Here is a 25,082-nt window from a genome sequence, read left to right as displayed (position 1 = left end):
AAACATCTATTATATGTTGGGCCATGGTCAGAAATTTGGGGATATAAGAAGTGAAAGATATAGACCCTGATTTCGAAGGAGAATGAACACACCAAAAAACCAATGAGTACAAAACAGTGTGATGAGAATTATAAAAGGATGAACCTGGTGCTAGAAGGAGGAGTCCAGAGAGCCACCTGTGAGAGAAGAAAAAGAGAGAAGGTAGTACTCAATCTTGGAAGGAGTTCTAAAGGATGAGTGGAAGTCAGCCAGATGGATTTGGGTCCGGGAGCTAGAAGATCTTACGCAAAGGGATCGAAGCATTGGAGAGCGTGGCCCGTTTGGGGAAACATAGCAGTAATAAGGCTGGGAACCAGAGCCATAATATGTGGTAGCAAGACAGAACACGAAACTGAAGAAACATGCAATTGAGAGCCTTCCACATCTTGCCAGTAGCTTGAATTTTACCCTGAAGGCTGTGGGAAGCCGCTGGAAGGATTTCAGCAGGATTGTATTCTGACCACGGCAGAGAGAAAAGATTAGAAACAGGTACAGTGGAGGCGCCAACTGGGAGACTACTGCAGTAATCGAGGTGAAAAATGATGAGGTAATGAGTCCATCTTGCTTAGCCGGCCTCCATTCCCGTCTCCATGCAGGCTTGCTTTTTGGATTTTCTACACAGCATGTCACAAGCATTTGAAAGCTACATTTTCTACCTCTTCAGAGAGTAACTGTGCTAATAATAATAACAACTAATATCTATTGAGCTCTTACCATGTGCCAAAAGTCTAGACTCTTTACACATCACAAATTGTGTAATTGTCATAACAGCCTTATAAGGAACGTACTTCATTATCTCCATTTTACACACAAAAAAAGAAAGGAACAAGGCAGTCACAAAGCAGATGTGTCAGAAACTTCATTCAGAGTCTGTTTTTGACCCATTTGTCATACTGTCTCTCTGCTCTCATTACTGTCCTCAATAACATAATTCTTTGGGTGATTCCTCTCCTTTCTCCTGAGTACTCTTCCCAGCCTTATTTTGATTTTGTTTTGGCTGACTGAGTTTTCAGCCACTCACACTCAACAGTGTTTCAGGTTCTGCCCCTGGTCTTGACGCTGATAGGACCCTCGATCCACCCCTCAGCTGTGGTCACCTGCCTCCATTTAAGACTTCACAGCCTAAATGGTTGGATAGAGAAGAAAGAGTGACTTTTTAAAACTATTTATAGGTTAGAATTAGTGGGGTTTGTTAACTAAATGCACGGATTGGGTCAGGGAGAGAACAAGGACATTATGCCGCAATTATTAGTCAAATAACATTCAATATTTATGGTATTATGATTAAAAAATATTATTCACTGTGACCCATATAGTGCAATGTGACTATATTTCCTTTCTAGTACTACTTGTCTTTTCTCTGGAGTGAATAATTGCCTCATATTTTTTTATTTGCTTAGTTTTCTCTGTACCTGTCACTATGTTGTCCCCCAAGTCTCTGACAGAAGTATAAATCTTTTCTCAGTGAATCGCCCATGAGGAAATCTGTTAAATTCATTTGTAACTTGTAGACATTTCTTCAGCCTTCTTTATATTGGCTCCAAATCAGATTGTTTGTTCTCTAATTCTCTCTGATGTCTGAAGTCCTGGGGTTACCCTTTACCTGGGATTTCTGTGAATTGCTTTTGCCTCACTTCTATAGCCTGTACCCCATGTCTTCCAATATCTTGTTCTATTTCTTAGCTTTGTTGGAGCATGTCATCCCACAGCTGCTGAGAAAGAGGCCATGGAAACTGGGCAGAGTCCAGATTGTGCCCCACATGTTAATGATGGATGTGCATTCTGATGTCAGTCTTCTGACCTAATGGAGGTGTCATGCCATGCTGCTTTCTAAATATTCTGAATGTCATCTCAACATAGGAGGTAAATGTTTTGAGAATTTTCATGTCTGAAAATAACTGTGTTCTATACTGGCATATGATTAGTTTGGCTAGGTATAGAATTCTCATTTGGATCATCATTTTCACTTAGAAATTTGAAGTCACTGCTAAATTGTCTCCAAATGTTGGTGTTAATATTTCTAAGTCCAGCATCATTCTGAATCCTGGTTTGTTGCAGGTGACCTGTTTGTTCTCTTTTGAAGTTTTACGGATCTTTTGATCTCCCTTGTTCTTGCAGTTCTAGCTTTTTCATTTACTGAGCTGTACACTCTGGGAGCTGTTTCAGTTTGGTGACTTTTGGTCTTCAGTTCTTGAAATTTTTTCTTGTATTATTTTCCTGATAATTTTCTCTGTTAAAATTTTATATTTTCTCTTTTTCTGGAACTACTATTATTTTAACACTAGAGCTCCTGAACGAGGAGTTGATATATGTATACATGGTGAAATGACTACCACAATCAAGCTAATTACAAGTCTATCACCTCATCCTGTTATTTCTTTTATCTCTCAGAATAATAGTTATCTTTCCCCAGAACTTTCTTTGGGTCTCCAGATTGTGTGTGTCTGAGATTTTTGTTTTCCTTTTGTTTTGATCTTTTTCATGTTAAAAGATTTCTTCTTACGTTTGATGATCCTGGTGGTCCATTATTTATTTATTTGAGGAAGATTAGCTCTGAGCTAACATCTGCTGCTAATCCTCCTCTCTTTGCTGAGGAAGACTGGCCCTGAGCTAACATCTGTTCCCATCTTCCTCTATTTTATATGTCGGAGGTCTGCCACAGCATGGCTTGACAAGCAGTGGGTAGGTCCACTCCCAAAATCTGAACCAGCGAACCCCGGGCTTGTGAAGTAGAGCACACGAACTTACCCACTATGCCACTGGGCCAGCCCTCCATTTATTTTTAAGAGAACTAATAGCAATGTGTGTCATGGTGGGGAGATCTTTGGAGTGGTGAGTTTCTGAGTGGGAGCCACACTATAGGATCAGGCAGCAGTGAGCTGTAGATCTTTCCTCTTGGGCCTGTTAGCTTCTCCATCGAGGAATTATCTAATCCTTAGCTTAGGGGGCTGACTTAAGCCTGAGATCAGCAATCTGGGAGCCAAGTAAGGCAAGAGAGTATTTCTTTAAACTACCTTGAAAATAGCATCGACTCTTCTTTAATTTGATCTATATTTCCTCCCAATTTGTGACATTAGTGAGACTTTTCTTCACAAACAATTACTAAATATTTGGACCAGTCCTAGAACCTATACCTGTCACCATATATTTTAAAATTTGTAAGACTCTAAAAATCATTCTTTCAGATGATTACATTATTTTAGTAACTTGCCGTAACGACTGAAATTTTTGCCATTAAACTCTGTAAAGAAAGCACCCTTTAAATGCACCTATGTTGCCTGAAAGAAGTACCCTCATCATTTAACATACCACGTTAGCTCGTTGTCTCTTACTCAGGATCCTCTGAAAGAATGCCATGCAGAACAGGTCACTTTTGATTGGGAGAGGAATAGAGGAAACATATATTGCATGATACACTAGTCTTGATTTCCCTAATGGATTGTCATAATCGAGGATCCTGGGATGCATTAGGAACCTGAGGGACAGGGTGTGAAATGGAAATGGAGAAAGAGCACAAAGAAACAGAGCCCCTAGGTAAATTCTTCCTTGACAATATTTTCAAAGGAAAACCAAAATTAACAGTGGTTAGATCTGTAAAGCTGAGAGCTTAAAGATGTCAGAGAAGCAACAGGCCCATAGAATGCATCTGGGAAGGTGTGTGGATGAATCTGCTCGAGTAGAGTTCTAAAGTATGAAAAGTAGCATGACGTGGGGGGTGACAAGACTGAGAAAACAAATCATTGTTATCTATCTAGCAGGTTATTTGCATTTTTTTCTTGTAACCTAAGTAAATTATTTAGATTCACATGTGCTCGTGCAAAGAGAATTAGAGAAATGAGATTCTACGTGAATCATCCAAGCTAAAATATCACCTTTACTCAAAATATCTGAAATGTCCTGATAACTGAGACAAAAGTATGTCAATTTTGCATTTTTAAAAGCTTTTATGCTATGGGGGAACTCCCTTAGTCAGGGCTGTGTGTATGTGTGTGTGTGCGCGTGTATTCAATATGGATCCAACCAAAGAAATTAAATAACTGGATTTCACATATCAGGAAATTCAGAAACTGCTCAAGTCCTAGACACAGGATGTTTGGCTGCATCACCCTGGTGATGAGGCTGCAGAATCTAACGTCTAGAACAGTGTTTCCTTCCCTCGGTGATTCCAGCAGGCTTGGACTTGCTCAGTATTTTCTAGGGAGCTCACCACTCGGACACTGAGCTGCTCCCTAAAGAGATGCAGGTAATTCAGAAAGCTGTGGCTTGCTATGGGTACAGATAGGACGTGGGTCAAGGAAGAAGAGGACAAAGCTACTAAAGATTCTAGTTTTCCAGGAGTCAGAAAACAGAGGCCACTCTTTGTTTTTCTTAAACGTCAAGGCTAAGCTTCATTGAGGGGAGGATTGTTGTCAAGTGTCCAGGCTGAAGTCCACCTCTGGTAATTATATTGCTTAGACTTTAATTCCTTTGAAGTTTCAAATAGATAAGGTCTAATTTCCTCTTCCTGCTAATGCCTTCCCTCCATATACCTCTTCATTTCTTGTGTTGGTGGCTTGTGCAGTGTTGTGGGGCGGTGTTATAAGATTAGCTGTGTTTTATCAAATAGATTAGGTTATTATTTGATTTAGGGAATCTTTGGAAATGAAAGGTGATAAAGGGTTAGAAATTTGTAGGTATTACTATATTCCACTTATTTAAAGTAGTTTTAAGTTGGGGAATTAGGCATTATATTACCAAGGCTTTGCTTTCTTACCCACAGAGATTTATCTAAATACTTTAAGCAAGTATTTTTAAAATTTTTTGTGAACAGAACTTTGAAAATGGAACAAGATTTTTGTATTTTGAAGAAGCCCTGAGATAAATCCTTTTACCAAGCCCAAGGGCTGTCATGAGTTTTATCTGTTTTTGAAGTTTGGATTTTTGTACATGGTATCTTCAAGTACACATACTGTCAACTAAAAGTTGCAGAGAAACTTATATGCTCTTTAAATTTCTCTAGAAGACATGATTGATCCTCAGCCTTAGCCAGATTTTCAGAAAACAAACAAAAAGGAATGAAGGGCAAGAAATGGACTCACGCGTCAATTTCATGAATTGAGCTATATCAAATGTGAGCACTAGAACCTTTAGGACCTCAAAACCAAAGTTCTTTCCTTAGCTGTAAGCATCTGGCTACTAACTAGAAGTAAATTATGACTTCTTAATGTTTCAGTTTCACCTTAAATGAGAATTAGGTGCCCAGGAGCCAAACAGTAAAAGAGCCTTTGTCTAGGCAAATGCTTTTAGGAAACTGTGCATGTAATTAACTAGCAAGTATCTTTTTCTAAGTCACTGCTTTGTTTTCGCAAATGTTACACATCCTTATTTGAAGGCAAATTTGGACAGCTTGCATTGGCAACCCACGTCCTGAGTTGGTCTGGCTATTAACAAGTTAAATGTCCTTGGAAGAATAGTTGAGAGGAAAGGAAGGAAAGATAGCTCTTCTGAAATTTCAAAAGAGAAATTCCCACCTCTTTTTCTTGCCAATGCTCCAAACGGAGTGTGAATTCGGTGACTGCTAGACTGTTTGTGGTGTGGATCTGTGAGCCAGTGTGCACAGTTCAAGCCTTGCCCGTCATTTCTGAACCCTGACTAATAACGGGTTTAGGCTTTAATACATTAGTCAGCACAGAGGCCTGACCAAGGTTGTTTGACAGGGCAAAAAAGCATGAAAGAGACTTTACTCTGTCTCTTCTGCTTCATATTCATAAGACCTTCTTTCGTTTTTGTATTTCATTTGTTTCATTTAAGGCCGACCAGCAGATTTTAGATGATAAAGATTTTTTGCTTTAAATATGATCAGGGAAAACGGATCATTCTGAAAAAGCTCTGCGTATTTCAACATGCACAAACCTTGAGAAATTTTGAATGAAATAAAAAAGCCAGTTGAAAAGAATTCATATAATATGATACATTTATGTAAATTTTAAACTTCTTTATATTTTTATGGCTACATCCGTACATTGGAAAGACGTATTTATATTCATAAGAAGGACGAACACCAACTCCAGGAGAGTGGTTATTTGTGGGGGAGGGAGAAAGAAGAAAGCAACAGCTTTCACTGGGGTGAATTGGGACTGTAGTTGTAATCTGTTTTTCCTCAAAAAAGGAGAAAACTATAACTCCTTTTAGCATATATGGCAAAATGTCAGTACTTTTAAAATCCAGGTTTATTTTTTTGCAATATTTAATAATTCAAAATTTACAAAATTTATATAAATACAAAACAGTCTCTGAGGTTGCTGAAATACTTGAGTTCATTTCAACAAGCCTTTATGGAGAATCTACTATGCATTAGGCACTGGGAACACAAACCACAAACTTGAGGGTCCCATGGTCCCTACCAAAGGGAACTCACAGGCACGAGAGAAAGAGACATGTAACAAATACAATAAAACGTGGTAATCACAATCATGTTATACATAATGGTTTCTAAATAGAATGATTGACTCTATGATGATTACTTTACTAGACAAAAGTAGAGGAAATCTAGACCAGATTAATGTTAAAAAGTCATCATGAGTTGAATTAAAAAATAATTTACTTTCATATTTAATATTTCAAAGTATTCTCAAAAAGAGGTTTTCAAAATATAATTGGCAAATGTTCCCGTGTAATTTACTTAAATACTAAATATTTATTATGTCCTTTAGCAGATGTTTCCTTTGTGGTCACTTCTGAGTCTGTCTTTATGATTCATTTTGGTTTTTATCATGGAAACATTGTCATCCCAGATTGATAGTCAAATCTTCACAGAGAGGGCTGTCTAGTTTTCATATTTTTATCGCTCAATCTTTGGAGTTTTTAGCATAGTCCTATATAAAAAATAACAATTTATTTTTTAAAAATTTCAATTCTTTTTGAATGCCTACTATATGTTATTGGATCACAGTAAAGAGGTGTTTAACCCCAAACTCAGCATTTGGGGCCAAGGGCAAAAGGGAAGACACTTGGAATTACACTTTATCCTGTCCATAATATGCAGATACAGTGTACGAAAAACATAACGTCATGTATGAAAATGGTGCAAATGACATCCATCACTCCAGGCAGAGGAAACACTACAGTTAATTACCAAGAAGGCTGGCGAGGCACTTTGGAATCTGAACAATGCACTACTGGCTCCCCTTCCGAGAAAATACTAATGGGAAACACTAAAGTTTTTTTCCACCCAACTTTCATCCAAAGAAAAACTACCACAAAACTTAGCATTCCACAGTTGGGGTAGATATAAAAACAGGAAAAAAGGCAGTTTATTCTATTCATAGCTGTACTTGGTTACCAATAATGCTAACAGATTGCCATCAATAATTGTCAAAAATAGAACAGTAAATATTTGATATCTCAGCTGTAATTAAAAGGAGCATAATGTGATATTGGGGTGCGAGGAATAAGAGAGATCTCTGATAAATCAGCAGAGGGAGCAGGTACAATATGTGAGTCACAGTAGTAAACACACATTACACCTGATGGCTCAATAGAAAACTCCGTTCCTGGGGCATGCATTGATCCCCTTAGCAACAAACAACCTGGGGTTACAAAAGTTTTACTTTAACCAAAAACCTGTTTGTGGAAAAGAAGAGTTTATCTGTGTCCAGAAAACAACATTGATAACAACGAAATGGAAAAAGATCAAGCAAACCCAGAAGCATTTAAAGCAATCATGGTTGCTAAGGAGATAGAAAGTAAAGTCAACACAATGTAAGGGACAGTTTCAGACAGCAACAGTCCAAAATGTTGGGGCCACAGCCAAAGCGAGAGCTGAGTATGTGCATGGTAGAGAAAGTGGTAACACCACATCTGTAACGGTGAGAATAGACCTGTAGGTCTGTTTCTTGGCTCCCAGTGTAGCCTCGTGAACCTAGCAACCATCTCCCTTTCTGACCTAACTGGATCCCACTTATCCTCCATTGTTTGCTGGCTATATTCTGGTAAGGACTTCTCCCCCATCAGGTAGAATGGGAAAGACTCCCTGTCCTAGGAAGGAGCTGCCTGAGTTGCAGAGTCCTCTTTGTAGAACAGAAGGGCTGGAATTTGCCTCTGTCTTCTGTAGCCTGGATTACCTGATTCCTTCCTTAATCTCCTTTGCCCATTTGGTTCCTAAAAGCAGGCTTCCATGTGTTTGCTGGGCCCAGCCCCAGAAGATAATCCACCTCTTCCTTTGTGTTTCACTTCTTATCTCAGATCCATCTGCTTTCCCTCTCTCCATGGTTCAGTGCTACTGGTGGGAACACTAGCATTAACAGTGACTAATGTTTATTGAGTTCTTACTATATTTCAGGTATTGTTCTAAACACTGTTCAAGTGTTAACTCTTTTAGGTCTTGTTAACAGCTGAGGTTGATACACTTTTCATCCCCGTTTCACAGATGAGGAAACAAGGCACAGTTAAGAAGTGTCTGGGCCTGGAATTAAACTAGGTGGCTCACAATCTTGACCAGTACACTATGCTGAATTTCATGCGACTCTGTGCAATAATGGAATTACGTGGGATAATAAAGGGCATGGAAGAAATACAGTGACTTTCAATGTACTAAAAATACCTTGATGTGAATTAAATGCTTTCTGATGATAAATGTCACAGTTACCATGAAATCCTTCTTTGAAGGTCTTAAGAGCTGGTGCGTGTTGGGATAGTGGTGGTCCTTTTTCCACACCAATTCAACAAATATTTGAATACCTGCTATGTGTTCTAAGAAATCAAAAGCAATTCAGATGAGATACCTGCCCTCAGAAAGCTTTCAGTCTACAGGCCAGACCCATGGCTGAGTGGTTAAGTTCACGCACTCTGCTTCAGCTAGCCCAGGATTTCACTAATTTGGATCCTGGGTGCGGACCTAGCACCACTCATCAAGCCATGCTGAGGCAGCGTCCCACATAGCCTGATGGGAAGGACCTAGAACTAGAATATACAACTATGTACTGGGGGGCTTTGGGGAGAAGAAGAAGAAAAAGAAGATTGGCAACAGATGTTAGCTCAGGGCCAATCTTTAAAAAATAAATAAATAAATTTTTTAAAAGCCCCATATATCTTCTCTAGAGCCGCCCTTCCCCCCCACCAGATCACTGAGCTCGAGTGCACATACTCACGCACATACTGATTCCAGCTCCAGGTGACTGTTCTCCTTAGCAGCCCCTGCTAACCTTAAAAAAAGGAAAAGAAAAAGAAAGCTTTTAGTCTAGAGGAAGCCAGACATCTAGACAAATACATACTAGCGTAAAAGGTGCTATACGTGTATATCAAGATACATGGGCAACAGTGATCAAATTTATCAGAAATAAAGAAGAAGGAGGGTTTCGCAGAGAAGAATAGTTAAAATACATGACCAGGCATCGGTCCTGATCAAATTAAATTCATTGTCTAAGTATATTTTTTATCTTCTAATATTTGAAGAAGCAGATTTCACAGGAACTTGGGGCCAAGTTTAATTTTCTTCATCATGTCCTGTTCTTTCTCAAATTACAGTGAGAGAGATTATGTAGTATTGAAATTTCTACGCTGGTGCCAATTGTTTTCCCAATGGGTGCTTTGGCAGTTCATAAATATATCTACATAATTGGCTATGTTAGGCCTGGTGTGATGTTGACATGTCTTGTGACTCTCAAGGTCTGGGAGAAGCTTGTAGAGATTATGAGAACCCTGAATTAACACTTTGCCCTCAGTTATTACCTAATCATGCACATTAATTATCTCATGGAAGGGTTTGTGGCGACAATGGATGAGAAGGGCTGTATTTTGAGTGGCTGCTTAGGAAAGGTCAAAAGTGCTCTCTAATATCTAGCCTTAAGGCACTTTAGATGTGATTTCCAAACTGAAAGCTACAGCAATGTAAGAGCCTTCCATGGTAACTCACCTGCATCGGCTGGGCTCCAGCAGCAAGCTGTGCAGGGCTAGAGCCAGAGCCCCCCTGAAGCAGCTCATAGTGTGGCAGAAGTGAGCAAGCATTAAGCTGAAGCCTGGGAGAAAAGTATAATTAAGGCACTTCCATTAGAAGTGAGGAGCACCATCTTAGAGACGAAGAAACGACAGTGCTCGAGATTCATTCTCTCAAAGGAGAGAGATGAACTGGAGAATCCACAGAAAGTGTAAGTTACTTCATCAAATTTGCGGTGCAACGCATATTTGGGCACAGAATTCTGGGTGGGTGAGGGGTTGCTTCTTCTGTAATGTAGCACAGTACTGGATCTGCAGGAAGGGGTGCTGATGCAACAGAAGAGAGTTCCCATGTGTGATCTAGCAGCGAGGGTGAGTATCAGTGAAATGGGGGAGAGAGGCTAAGAACAGGGTGAGGCAAGTGAGGCTAATTTGTTCAAGTGTGGGATTGGGTTCTTTCTTTCTTTAAAATTTTGAACTTCTGTTCATCATAGATTTTTTATATTAATATTGATATTCTAAAATATTGTATTAAAGTATTATTTATCTTGATTACTATGTTTTTGACACCCCCTTAAATTTTGCACCCAAGGGGAGTGCCTCACTTGCCCCACCCTTGTGGCAGCGCTGCACGACTGCCATTGAGGGAGATGTTTCCGCACGAAATACAGATTCATTGCACCTGATTGTAGATGCGACCTCACAGGGCATCTGATCTTATCTTATCCCAGAGGCTGCAATTCGAAGGCCTGAGGACCCTTTTATTTGCCATAAACATTATTTATTTTTGAAAATCTATTTAGTTGCCCCCGTTTTGAATTGGAAGATTTCTTCTAAAACAATTTGGACATCTGACTTCTCTTGAAAAGTTGGAAGGTCGAATACACTGGCTCTAGGTTGTTGCATGGCAGGAATCAATTAAGGCCGACTAGAATCTCCCGTCCAGTTCATTGGACTCACTTCATACCTGGATGTTACTACCTGGTGCTGTAGCCAAGGAGATTCTAAGCCTTGATTAACTGCAGGATTCTTTCAATAAAATTTCTTAAAAATGGGCTTTCATTCATTTAATAAATACTGATTTTTTTGTGCCTACTATGTGTAACGTATCATGCTGAGGAGCAAGATGACAAGGTTCCTTCCCTCTTGGAACTTTTTAAATCTCATAGGCAATGTTATGGGTTGAATTGTGCACTGCCCTGAAAAAGGTATATTAAGTCCTCATTCAAGTACCTCAGAAGGTGACCTTATTGGGAAATAGGGCCTTTACAGAGGTAATCAAGTTAAAATGAGGTCATTAAGATGTGCCCTAATCTAATATGACAGATGTCCTTTAAAAAGAGGGAAATCGGGATACAGAGACAAAAACAAACAGAGGGAAACACTGTGAAGACACACAGGGAGACGATGGCCGTGGGAGTGGCGTGAGGCGTCTACAAGCCAAGGAATGCCAAGGATTGCTGGTAAACGCCAGAAACCAGAGGAGGCAAGGAAAGATTTTCCACTAGAGCTGTGGGAGACCATGGCCCTGCTGACCCTTCTGACTTGTAGCTTCCAGAACTGAGACCATAAATTTCCGATGTTCAGCCACCAAGTTTTTAGTACATTATGACAGCAGCCCCAGGAAACGAATACGTGCAGTTAGTAAATAATGGTTTGAACAAATAGTTGAATAACAACTGTGACCAACATAATGAAGGGACCATATAGAGCGCTGTGAGAGTGAATGTTGAGGTGGCGAGCTGATCTCAGTAGGAGGTTATGGGGCCTTTTCTGAGGAAGGTGTGTTTTAGCTGAGGTCTGAAAGATGAATAGAAGTTACTTTCCAGTAGTGAGGAAAACAGGCACAGTCAGCCTGGAAGGACTGTTGTGTGTGTGAAGGCTCTAAGGAAAAAAGGAGTAGGATATATTCAAGAAACTGGAAACCAACTGGTGGCTGAACCACAGAGGGGAAACTGCAGAGCCTGGTTAGGTGGGCCCTAAATAATAGGGTGTATTGACTTATAGCTGTGTTACTTTGGGGAAGTTATTTAACTTCTCTGACGACAATAACAGGACTGACCTCACATGGTTGTTATGAGGATTAAATGAGATAGTAAATAAAATAGTCTTAAAAGAACGGCTGGCACATATGCCTCCAGAGATATTACCTATTGTTATGACTCCTGTTGTTCTTGTTGTTGCCATTATTACGGACAGGACGAGGATGGTCAGTGCCCTGGGATACCCTTAGCATGCTGGTCTCTATCTTGAAGGCAATGGGAAGCTAATGTACGCTTTTAATCAGGGCATAACCAGATTTTATTTTTGAAAGCTCCATCTGACGGATTAGAGGTCAGCGGGGATGCAGCCACTGGCAAAAGTTCCTGTAGACAGGTGTTGGAAGGGGCAGTCCTGCCTTGCTCACCTTGTAGAATTTGGAGAGATCACACACCATTTAAATAAATTTTGAAATTCCATAGAAAGCTGCCTTCTTGTAGGTTTCACGGTTTTCTTCTGGAACAAACACGCCCTGGGTGATGCATGGATTTTTAATCTCAGTTCTTCTATCTATTTAGCAGATGGCCTTGAGCAAGCCTTGTATGTGCTCATTTAATTATAGGCACAAACAGGTATAAGGGAGAGCTAGATCCTATATATATGGTGAAATTAAGATCTTTGGTTATCGAACACATCAAAAATATCTCTATAGAAGATCCCAAATACTCATTCTCTTTTGACTTTTTATTACCTTTATGTCTTGTGACTTCATTTTAGAAGAGAAATTGAATTGATTTGTTCTTCACAAAGCCACATTCATTGCTATCAGAATTTGTGGCCTCAGGTGAAGGCAAAATGCTGGACTGGCAAATGTTTACAACAAATCTAAGTTTTAAATAATGCACTGGATGTGCCAAAAATTCATTAGGTAATGAAAAACCATCAAGAAAAATTGAAAATGCTCTAGTTCTTTCTGGATTTACGGTTGATTTTAATACAAAGCATCACATTTGATATAATTAGTTTGCCTAATATTGGCAGACTTAAGAAAATTATCTGATGAATTCATTGTCAGTGGAGGATTTACCTGTGATGGCAGAAGTGAGAAATGTTAAAGTTTAGATACATATCAGATAAATGTTCATTTCCTGGTGATAGTTTATGATACTCAGCTTTAAAAGGAGAAAGGAACTCCAGAGCAGAATTTCTTCTCTGTAAATTCTAATGTTTCCTGAATTTATTCTACTATAATAGAGTATCGTTTTATAAGGATTTCTTTCCTTTACAAGACCCTTATTCAATATTTTATTCCCTGTTGAGTAAAATTATATATGAGTATTAGTTTATTTGTGATAAACACTTGTGTGTACACTGATTAAAGCACTCATGTTTATATGCAAAAGGTGGGTGTTTTGACTTACATGAATTTTCAAAACTAAAAAGAAGTCACATGGGACTAAGAACTACCATTACTAAAGAGATTCTTGCTTACGTTAAAAAATTCTTATCCTTCTTCATATTTTTGTGTGTATGTGTTTATTTTAAAGTAAACAATATACAAAGCCATTAAAAAAGATATTATTGACATATATTTTAGGGTTACTTCTCTTTTTGCAAAATGAACCTCCCGACTTTGATGAATTTTGCAAAGTTTTATGGCAAAATGACATTTTTCATTTTTCAGGGTGGGTACTTTAATCAGAAATCTTTTCATCAACTCAATGATGTTTTACTGAACAGACGTGGAAATAGTTTTACTAATGTCATTCTTTCCTTATTTTAACTCCATGATTACAAAACTGTGGTGTATTTTCTTTGCTACTATATATCCCCAAGTGCTGGAAAAGTGCCTTCCTGGTATACAGAAGGTGCCTAATAAATACTAGTTGAATGAGTGAATAAATATATTTCTTGTACCATAAATGACATAATCCATGTTGATGGTGTTGTAAATGGTAAGAACTCTTGAACTGGACACTTTTGAGACTGAGAGTATATGGTGATTTGTGCCAGCGCCTGCCATGATTTGCCAACCTTGTTGGCAGGGGACCTGAGTTGCCCACTAGCCCAATTTCTCACCAGTCACAGAAACAGCCTCTGTGACTGTGAGCTATCAGAGCAGAGTGAATCCAAATCCTATTTTTCATCCAGGATTATCAAAGTGTGCTCCCCGGATGATAGCATCAGCATCAACTGAGAACTTATTATTCATGCCAATTCTCAGGCCCCAGACATAAAGCATCAGAAATTCTGGGAGTGGGCTCAGCATTCTGTGTCATACAAACCTCCAGGCGATTCTGATGCACACTCAAGTTTGAGACCCACTGCTCTAGATAATTGTTATCTGGGCACTGCTAGCATGTACTTCTTCTCTTCCTTTTCTATTCTTCCAGTGATGTTCAACTTCCCTTCTGATTGACATATTCTAATTTGAGGGGTATGAGTACTTCAAAATGAATACATTTTGTCCTTTAAGGAATTGCCTTCTTAAAGTAATTTGCATAGCCCAGATCTGACTGACATTTTATAAGCTTGCTTGGGATTTAGCTCTTGTAGTATCTATTACTACATAGCAAATTACCCCAAAACTTAGCAGCTGAAAATGAGAACCATTTATGATCTCACAGTTTTGGAGGCTCAAGAATCTGAGAGGAGCTTACGTGGGTGGTTCTGTCTCAGTTGCTCAAGAAGCTGCCCTCAATATGTTGTCTAGGACTACAGTCATGTCATGGCTTGACTGGGGAAGAATCCACTTTCAAGCTTTCTTACATGGCTTGAAACCTCAGCTATTGGAAGACCTCAGGAGATCTGCCTCCAGGCTTACTCACGTGGGCCTCTCCTCAGGGCTGCCTTATGGCATGGCAGTAAGCTTCCGCCAGAGGGAGGGATCCAAGAGGGAGTGAGAGAGAACACACAAGAGGGAAGCCACAGTCTTTTAATAACTTAATCTTGAAAGGGACATCCCATCGCTTGTCCTATATTCTATTCATTAGAAGCCCCCATTCAAGGAGAGGGCATGACACAAGAGCTTGAATACCAGGAGGCAGGAATCACTGCAGGTCAACTTAGAGACCCTTCACATAGGGAAATTATTTCTCACTCTGTCCAATATTTTGCATTGCAATGTTTCAGTTAGGACTTTTGATTTCTAGTGTCAGAAATCTTAACACAAACTGGCAAGTACAAAAGAAAATGTGTTGAGCTTTCAAAAATTGTCACCTTGGTTCTGTTTGCTTTGTATTGGCTCCATTCTCAGGTAGCTTGTCCTCTGATATCGGCATAATCGATTCCAAGGCTTTCAGGTTCAACGTCAGTGGTATAGTGCGAAAGTCTCTTTTCCCAGAAATCACAGGCCCATGCCTGAACCAAGTGAGAGGTTGAGGAATCTCGACTGTTTTAGCTAAGACCAGGACACATATTGCACTCACAATCAGGGATGAATCCCACAAGAAACACAGCAGCTATGAGAGGGGCAGGTAAGTGCCCTCAGAGGGACCACCTCAGGCAAGCGTTTCACTGAAGTACTGCCTATACTGTTGTCTACCCCCAAGTTTGCAGTCAACTACATCTCTTGGAAAATTCCTAACTTCTCCCTCACCATCTATTCTCCACACCCAATGGATCACAGAGCCCTGTTGATCTACCGGGACTGGTCATCTCCTCTCCTCCACTCCCATCCAAATCACCACGAATCTCTCACTTGGGCTAAAGCAATAACACTTAAATTCGCTATCTATGTGCTCACATTTTTGTTCACCTTCTGCCTGTTCTCCAAGTAGAAACCAGAGTGATCTTTTAAAAACGCCGTCTGATGAGATTAGTCCTTGGCTGAAAATTTATCAAAATCCCATTAACTAAATCCAGGTGCCACACCACCTGGTCTTTGCCTGTCTCTCCAGCTTGATCATGGTCCACCACCAATCCTCACTCTCTGGGCTCCCCAAATTCTCCAAGCTTCTTCCTGCCACAGGCTTTCTACACGTTCTTCCTCCCCTTGAGGAAGCTCTTTCCTTACACTATGTATCTCTCTCTTCACCCTTGCTGATCTTCAGGGTCCAACTTTAGTGTCATTTCTTTGGACAGGCCTTCCCTGACCCACCAACATTAGATAGTCTCATAGCATTATGGCACTTACTGAATTTTAATTTTATGTTTGTTTAGCACCTTCCCTCTCTAGACCAGAAGCTTAACGAAGGTAGCAACCTTGTTATATCCACAGAGCTTCTGTTTGGCACCTAGTAGGCATTCAATAAATATTTGATGAACGTGATTCATTCTTCCTCGTCTTAGACCTGTGCAGTCGTGTTATCCAGAAGATTAAATAAATAGCTAAATTTATTACAGAGTTGGATTTTGCTGGTGGTCTTGCGTGGCCAGGAGCTGGTTCAAGGGCCCTGGTTCAAGGGGTTGGATCAAGCACAGGAGAGTATAAAATTCTTGTGAGACTCTACAATGTTAAACATTTATATGTTGTCTCACTTTGTCTTACAACAATCTCTTGTGAGTTTAGTGTATTATTCCCATTTCATAGATGAGGAAACTGATGGTCAGAGAGATGGGACTCCCTCAAACTCATGTGGTTCAGAATTGGTAGAGTTAGGATACCCATGGAAGTCACTTTGACTCTAAAATTCCAGGCTTGATTGGAATTATGGGAAAGACAGTGGCATGGTCTTTTTTTTTTTTTTTTTAACTATGGCATTTTGAGTAGGCCAATTTCAGAAAGCGAAATAAACATAAAAGTGAAGCTCTGTAGATTTCATGCTGCTAGTTGGAGCAGAACAACATGCATATGAGGGCAGTATAGAATTTTGGGGAGCTAAATCTTTTTATTACATACTTCAGGTTCTCCTATCCATTAAAATAAAGTTCAAGAGTGTCAAGTGGTCCTGCAGCATGAAAGACTTAGAGTGCACCTGGTCTTTCTGTTGCGCTTTTGATGGGGATTTATATGTGTTGCGTAATGTAGGCATAAAATTAAATAGGATAAACCATCCCATTTCCTTGTTTCTCAGGTTGCAATGATATACAAACTAGTCTACTTCCTTTTTTGACTCTTATTTCAAAGATCATGAGTGAGTGTGTGTTTGGCACCTCTTAAAGTGGTAGGAGCATTTGATCGAGGGGGCTGTGAAGGACCTCAGTGGAAGGCAAGGCTAGATCAGTGTGGGAACTGGTTTCTTGATTCAAATTATTTATGAGGTTGAGGCTGGCTTGTTGGAGTGACTCCTGCTAATGTTACAGTTTGGAATTTTCTGTTTTAAATCTTATTTTAATGTCTCTGTCAAGTAAATCCGCTCCCCTCTCAGCACTCTACGTATGTGTGTGCCTAACGTGAGAATAATGCAAAGGGGAACATGGAGGACAATGGCGACATGTAAATTGATAGAGAAAAGGAGGGAAAAGGGCAATTCATGATTTGGAACTGGTGGTGAGTCCTACATCCCATGAATCTGGAAAAAGGGAAGCACGATACAATCATATTTAAGCCATGAGTTAATCCCCCACTGCAGGAAGCATTAGTCAGTTTGACAGAAGGCCAGTGCTTGGTAAGGTGTGGTTAAAGTTGCAAAAGACTCAGAGGAAATAAAAAAGAATCACCAAGTTGGTGAACCAAAAGGGAAAAGAAAAAAAAAAAGAATACTCAAAGTGTTTGGGATCATTTCATCTGGAGAAAAAAAAGCCTGTGATAGAGTAGAAAATGATTCTGAAGGTGGTGAATTCATCTCATTTCCTACATATGCAGGATATCTTGGTTCCAAAGTCCTGGAGGGAGACCAGGTGAATGATGTCAGCAATCCTGCCTTCATTCAGATGTTTATCAACACCTATTCAGTACCAGTCACTGGCTATTGTGGATACTCTGGGGAACAGAGAGACGTGTTTTATGCCCTCGCTGAGCTTACCATCTAGTTTACAAAAAGCACACCACAATGCAACAAGGGCAAACATGGAAACAAAAGTTGCCCTGGGAAGCAAACAGTAAGACACCTGACTAGCCAAGATTCAGGAGAAACTTCCAGGCAGCTGAGAGAGCTGAAGGATAGTGCCTGTGATGGTTAGTTTTATGTGTCAACTTGGCTACGTTATAATACCCAGTTATTTAATCAAACACTTATCTAGGTGTTGCTATAAAGGTATTTTTTAGAGGGGGTTAATGTCTACAATAGCTGTCTTTAAAGAAAGATTACCCTAGATGATGTGGGTAGGCCTCATATAATCAGTTGAAGGTCTCACGAGCAAAAACGTAGGTTTCCCGGAAAAGAAGAAATTCAAGCCTCAAGTATCAACTCTTGCCTGAGTTTGCAGCCTGCCAGAGCTGCTCTGGGGATTTCAAATGGACTTGCCAGTCCCCATGATCATCTGAGCCAATTCCTTAAAATAGATCTTTTACACACACACACACACACACACACTCTCACACACACATCCTATTGGTGTGTTTCTCTGCGGAACCCTACTGATACAGCATCTTAGCCATGTAAAATTGAGGACAGGACTGGGGAAGGTGTGTGAGAGAAAGTGACAGTACCCAGGAAGGCCTGGAATGAAAAAGAGAAGCCAGATCAGGAAGCACATTATATGTGACCTAGAGAGTTTGAAAGAGGTTTAAGTCCAGGAGCGAGAGGATCAGATTCACATTTTAGAAAGCACATCCGATTTTATTATTCCTGAGAGTACAAGTCGAGAAAAACATGTTTCAATTCCAGCAGGAAGGAATTCCTAATAAGGAAGACATTTTTAATAGGAGAAAAGGAGGTGCTGAATCTATTTTGGAATTTTAAAAATAATTAGACATTTTTAATCATTGATAGCCACAGTCTTGCAAGAGGTTTATAACGTTCTTTTTACAACCTTACCTCTTTCGCGTCTATAGCTTTCACTAGTTTCTCGTCTATAGCTTTCACTAGGAAGTTTTCCTGGTAACTGGGAAAAAGATAAACTCACACAGCGGTGGAGGTGAGAGGGTGGAGGTCAGCAGGGGATTCCGACTATGAAAGTGGGAAGGAAGGGAGAGTTTACAAACCGACTGAAGTTCCGCTACATCATGTGTGTGGTGCGAGGACTCGCCCGTTACAGCCGCAGCCTGTACTCTGCGCGCTTTCTTCCCCTGTCTGCGGATTCGGTTCCCGCACCCGTGTCGCCACGAGTTCAGCTCCCCCGCGCGGCGGTCCACGAGTCTGGGTGGGGTCTGGTACTTGCCAAGCTGGGATCTTAATGGAGAGATAAGCTGGGAGCACCGAATTCAGACTGAGGTCCGATCTCCCACCCAAGAGCCTTCGCAACCTCAGTCCCCAGAAAAGCGGTCTTGCCCTAAGAGTCTGGCCGATTTTCCTTCCATTCCCTCTGCATCCCTAGATATCTTCACCCTGGCTCCCGGTGCGTTCCCCATCCTTTCTAGTCCGGAACATTCTGTTGATCAGAGCTCCCTGCCCAGGTCAAGCACCCTTGGAGATGAGGTGGGGGTTGCTGATGACGCGAAAACCCTTCCCCGGGTGTAACCTGGAAGAAGCCAGCAGCCTCCTTACCGCCCCCACTCTGGGAGTCTCAGGGCGCCAAAGGGGGCACTTCTCTGTACAACCCTGGGGGGGATTAAAGGGAGGGGAGGATGCCTATGTGAAGGGGTCCTGGGAGCTGCGCCCTAGAACTCGGTCCCACACCCCGCACCCCGACCGGGAAGGAGATGAGTCGGAGCCCTATGTGCCACATCGCAAGAGGGAGGATGTGGGGAGGAGGCAAGGGTAGTGGAAGAGGCTGAGAGGAGAGGCAGCAGGTGAACCCAAGGGCTGTGCCCTAAGGCGTCGAGCAGGCTGAGAGGGACTTTGGAGGGGAGCCCCAGGCAGGGGCGACGCAGGCGAGGGTTGAGCTAGGAGAGGGTGTGGAGAGGCTAGCCCAGGCGTTGAGTCAGGGAGGGGGGAGGAGACGAGGGGGAGGGAGTTCCGAAAGGAGGGAGAGGAGCCGGCGAGGGGCGAGAGGAGCGAGCCTGGAAGGGAGAACGGCCGTGGGCGCCCGGCCCGCCGAGACCGTGCCACACCCCCGCCCGGGGCACGGAGGGCTTCGCCGGGGGAGCCGCACAAAGACATGCGAAGCGGGGCTGAGCGCGGCTCGCGCACAAAGACGCCGGGGCGCACGGCCGCCGCGGCTGCCCCCACCGCCCCCGCGCCGCGCCGCGCTGGGGCCGGGCCCGCGCCGAGCCCGGGGCGGAGCGCGCGGCGGCGGCGGCTGCGGGCCGGCGCGGGACCCGGGTCGCCCGCGCTCTCCGGGTGACCCGGGCCCGGCGGCAGGCGCGCGCGGGGGCGGCGGCGCCCGAGCCCAACTTGGCGGCGGCCTCGCCCTCTGCCCAGCCCGCTGGTGTCCCCTCCTTCCCGCGATTTCGTTTCTTCTCACGCTCCCCCCTCCCGCGTCCAGCCCCGCTCTCTCCACCTTGTAAAACAAAGCCGGGGAAAATGCCTGCCCGTGCAGCTCGGAGCGCGCAACCCGACTCTGAATAAGAAGTGAGTACAATGGCGTGTTTGTGAAAGCTTCAAGTCCGTCTTTTGCAAAATACATTTTGAATGCTGCATGCCTCATGCTTCCCAGCGCGTTGCGGGAGAGACCCGGCTATAGAGCGGGAGGTGAGACCCCCCCCCCCCCCCGCCGCCGCCCGCCCCGCGCTTTCCCGCCCCAGCCTGTCCTGGGAGGGCTGCAAACGCCCCGCTGGCAGCAAGCGGACGTTTTCCACCTTCCTTTCCCGTCCAAGGTGTCGGGTCAGAATCCCAATCCTCTCCTGGATGTTTCTCCCTTTCTCCCGCTGGTGCCTGGGGGTTCTGCATCTGCATTGGGTATGGGTTTGGGACACCTTGGGGGAGTTTCCGAAGGAGGAGGAGGGTCAACCCTTGGGAGTAGCCGACAGGCAGGACGCATGGTGACCCTGGTCACACTTGTTGCCCATTGCCTGGTGGGACAGGCAGTGGTGCTGAAAAAAGCTGGTTTCTCCTGGTATTGAGTAGTCAGTTGCGGCTATGAGCAAAGAAGACAGACCTGGGTGAAGATGGGAGACTACGATTAAGAGACTGTGATGTGCTGGGGGCGGAGGGAGAGTGATGGTGCTGAGAGTCTGTGGAAGGGGCGAATCTTTGATTCCTTGTTCTAAGGAGCTTCTCTTTCCGATCATACATCACACGATGTGGAGATGGAAACGCAGAGGGTTCCCCATATTAAACCGAGAGAAAAGGCTGTTATGTTTTATTTTGATATGTCACCAGTTTCTGCCCATTCTCTCTGCCAAGTGTGCATTATATATATTTCTGCTAATTAAAAAATAGGGCTTAAAAGAATTAAACTACATCAGGAAATGTATTAGCTTAATACACACAGACACACGATCTTTTTAAAAAAAAATCTGTCGGCTTTCCCCCAAAGCATATAATGATACTCTCTGACTTTGGCATTGGGATTTAGGCTGAGGATTTGGGAGCATCAAGGTAAACAGTCTTGGTGTTCTCCAGTTCTGCAGATTAGAAACCACTGGTGTGAAAAATCAGAAATATGAGAGCACAGAGAACCCGAGAGGAAAGGCTTGGAAAGCTTCCTTCAGAGAGATAATGTAGAGCTTCCCTGTGATTTTCTGTTATTTTTATTCCAAAAATGGCTTAATTTTAGATTTTGATCTTTATTTTTCACTCAGACTCATTAAGCAGCTTGGAGGCGGGATGGGGTGGCTAGACAGCAGATGACTGATTTCAGCTGTTATCAGCATTTCTATTAGAAAAGTTTTTTTTTTTAAAAAAAATTCAAACATTAAACACATATCCAGTGCTAATTGTGAGTGAAGTTGCCTTTATAAATGTTATATGTTAAAGGTGTCTATTAGTTTATGGGTTTACTCGGAGCAGGTGACTATCAGGAGGGAAACGTGGACATACCTGTCCACAGCAGGTTGAACCACAGGGAATCGTTGTAATGAGCTGTCCGTTTGTAGACCCTCCACTTAAAGCCGTGGGTGCTTTTACCTCTTCAGAGCTCTGACTTCATCTCTTCAAAGTCAGGAGCATTCAGAGCTTCGCTGGGTGAAGAGCCCTCGGTTATCTGCCATTAGTGTACAGCATTATTTAGGGCTAGTGCTTCACATGGCTTTGTTTCCAAAGCTTCTTTTTAATGGGCAACTGAAGGTTTCTTTTATGAACTCAAACTGTGGTAGTCCACGTTTAACTCTCAGTGGTAGTCAAGACGGTAGGCTACAGAGCCATGTGAAAATTGACACTCTTCATTCTCTTCTTAGCCTCAAGTAAATTCAGGTTCCTGTAGGGTATTTGGGTGTAATTCCATAGGGATTTCTTCTATACTTACCTAAAAGTGACTTTTAGATGAAGTTATCATTTTATCAAATCTGTATTATATACACTAGAATAGTTTTCCTTATATCTATCCCAATTATGGACTGCAAATGGATTGTTCTGGTTGAGTTGATGGTTTTTGTAAGTCTCCTGTTTGTTTGCTGTTTTATTAACCCTGTGGGTTCAATGTTGCCTTTCCAATCAAATATTCTGTAGTAGATGACTTATTTTCCCCTGGAAGTCTAGTATCTCTTGTGTTTTCTAAAAAGAAATCCATTAATGATATTTTTGAATAGCTGAGTTGAATAATAAATGGATTTAGAGTCACCTCGGAGTATATGGGGCTTTGTAAGAGAACACATAAATCCACTCTAATGGAGCAATTAGCTTTGTACAGAGCATGTAGGGTCCAAGGTGTGAGACAAGGTTTTAATTTTTTTTCTTGATAATGTTCACTCCTGAAATGGAAGGAACTTATCATGTCTTGGCTGCATCTAGAATTGTGCCACTTTGGGTAGGAATACTTTTGTTTTTTAAACATGTCGGAGATCAAATAACAAAATATAGAGAATGCTTAATTATGGGCCCACTTTAGAGAGTAGGCAAAAAGAAATGGTTGGGCTAATGAGTGGTTTCTTCACCATCATGTTTTACCAGAAAATGACTAATGTTTTACTTTGAGCAACAAAGTTGGATCACAAATTCACTTATAATACAATTCTTTTATTACAATGAATTTTTAAATAAAAATAGAGAATGTTCTTTACATTGATTGCTTCTGGTATAGAGTGTTAACTTCTTGAGAACAGGAATAAAGCATGAGCTTTCTTCATGGGTATTCAAATATCTCGTTTAGTACTGTCGGCTCTTAGGAATTCAGTCAGTCTGCATTGACTGGTGTGGTGGACAGATATAAATTTAGATATTAATTAGGAAGATGTTAGGCATTCTTTTGCTTTTTCAGAAGTTTCTTGGTCCACCCCCTGTTTTTTTCCCTGCCATCTGGAACCCCAATAGCAGCAAGAGCTAAGACCCACCCCCTTTTCCTTGAACCCATTTATATGGTCCTGGATGTGATCTAGTGGGAGTTTTTCTGGTTTAGGTTCCAGAGCTTCCACCAGGAGAGCAAGCAGAGTTCAGTCAACCTTTGCCGACCTCGTAAAGAAGCCTAACCATTACCCCTCTAATCTCCTCCATCCTAACCTTCATTCTCTGTTGTTGTCAGTGGCGGCACCTGATTTGCTGGATCCTAAATCTGCCGCTCAGAACTCCAAACCGAGGCTCTCCTTTTCCACGAAACCCACAGTGCTTGCCTCCCGGGTGGAGAGTGACACGACCATTAATGTTATGAAATGGAAGACGGTCTCCACGATTTTCCTGGTGGTTGTCCTCTATCTGATCATCGGAGCCACCGTGTTCAAAGCGTTGGAGCAGCCTCACGAGATTTCACAGAGGACCACCATCGTGATCCAGAAACAAACATTCATTTCCCAACACTCCTGTGTCAATTCGACTGAGCTGGACGAACTCATCCAGGTAATGACAGAGAAGTTGCTCCTCTGTTTCCTCTATGGGGAAAGGACGAGCAAGAGGAAGAGGAGACAATTCAAAGCACAGTGCCGTCCTGATGTGCCTCTCGGGACCCTATTCCACTTTCTCCTTCATGTGGACTTCTTTTTCGTAGTTTCCTTGTTTCCTTTCTGCACTTCTTCCCTCTTTCTTCCCTCTGCCATCCTTTCTTCTCCTTTTCCTTTATTTCTCCCTCCTACTGTTCCTTCTCATCCCCTTCTGCTCTTGCTCTCCTGTATTTCTGTCCTGTTGTCTTCCTGCTTTCTTTTCTTTTGCCCTGTCTTAGAACTGCCAGTAGACATGGTGGACATGAGGCTACCTTGGTGGAGGCCCTCATGGTTAGATGATCATTGCCGACTGAGAAACTTTTCTGTGGCTAATGAGAGGAAAACAGAAGGCGGAAAGAGTGCGTTAATCATGGCAGTGGCCATCACAAGATAGAAAAGATGACTTTATGGTGTGACCCTCTTGAGATGGGTGGCCCCCATGGTTAAAAAGTTGTGGCTTACATCTTTAATCTAGCCAAAGTATGAGTCTGATAATTGCCTTTTTTTAGATGTCTAAAACTCAACTAAAAGCAATTTACTACTACACAGAAAAATGGAGTTTTTGAATAAAAACGAATTTAGTTTTAATTTACTCTGTAATAGCAGAATAGTATCCTTATGGAAAAACATTTTGTTTTAAAAGTTAATCCCAAAATGATTGAAAGTTTCATTTAGACTCCTCGGAGATGGCTGTATTTTTGTTGTAGATTTCTTTTGCACAAAACAATTCATTGGTCAAACCAAGACTCTTGGTCAAGAAGAAAGCCCTAGTATTTTCTTTCAAGGAGAGATCTTACTGGCTGTTGAAAACGTTTTAATTGTACATATATTCATTTTCCTGTAGAACCTCCTTTTCCTACCTGATGTAAGTCAAATTGGACTGAAAATTATCTGTGAGTCATCATCTGAGCAAGTTCTTCCTCACGTTTGGTTTTGGATCATTTAAGTGAGTTGGAATAGTAGATTGAGGGAAAAAAATTATTTATTTTAATCCAGTTTCTTATTCTAAGCCCTTTCCTCTCTTAGTTGCTCTTGCCGTGGATCTGCATGTGCTGTTTCCACCCTTCATAGCCCTATTTGTAGAACACACATACAAGTTCTTTATTCAAGTTTTATTGAAAGCTATCAAAGCTAATGGTCTTTGACCCACATTTAGCTCCTACCATATTCAAACACTTCTGCATCTCACCTATTTGATGTAAATTTTGAAAAAGCTCTT

The 25,082-nt window shown here is 41.8% G+C and overlaps 1 protein-coding gene across 6 annotated transcripts in view; it reads left to right on the top strand.

Moving 5' to 3' along the window:
- KCNK2 (potassium two pore domain channel subfamily K member 2) overlaps nt 1–25,082 on the top strand; it is a 210,043-nt gene that overhangs the window by 54,616 nt on the left and 130,345 nt on the right. For 2 of the 6 annotated variants that reach the window (XM_070590966.1, XM_070590967.1), the window contains exons 1-2: nt 20,153–20,426; nt 23,473–23,783. In XM_070590966.1, coding sequence (XP_070447067.1) covers nt 20,426; nt 23,473–23,783 — 312 coding nt within the window. In that variant the 5' untranslated portion in view covers nt 20,153–20,425. Of the gene's footprint in view, nt 1–1,722; nt 1,903–20,152; nt 20,547–23,472; nt 23,784–25,082 lie in introns of those variants that run through there. The other 4 variants (XM_070590962.1, XM_070590963.1, XM_070590964.1 and 1 more) reach the window with 3 other exon arrangements.

The sequence above is a fragment of the Equus przewalskii genome, chromosome 23, assembly GCF_037783145.1.
Source record: "Equus przewalskii isolate Varuska chromosome 23, EquPr2, whole genome shotgun sequence".
Classification (NCBI taxonomy): domain Eukaryota; kingdom Metazoa; phylum Chordata; class Mammalia; order Perissodactyla; family Equidae; genus Equus; species Equus przewalskii.
This window is presented reverse-complemented; position numbering and strand designations above follow the sequence as displayed.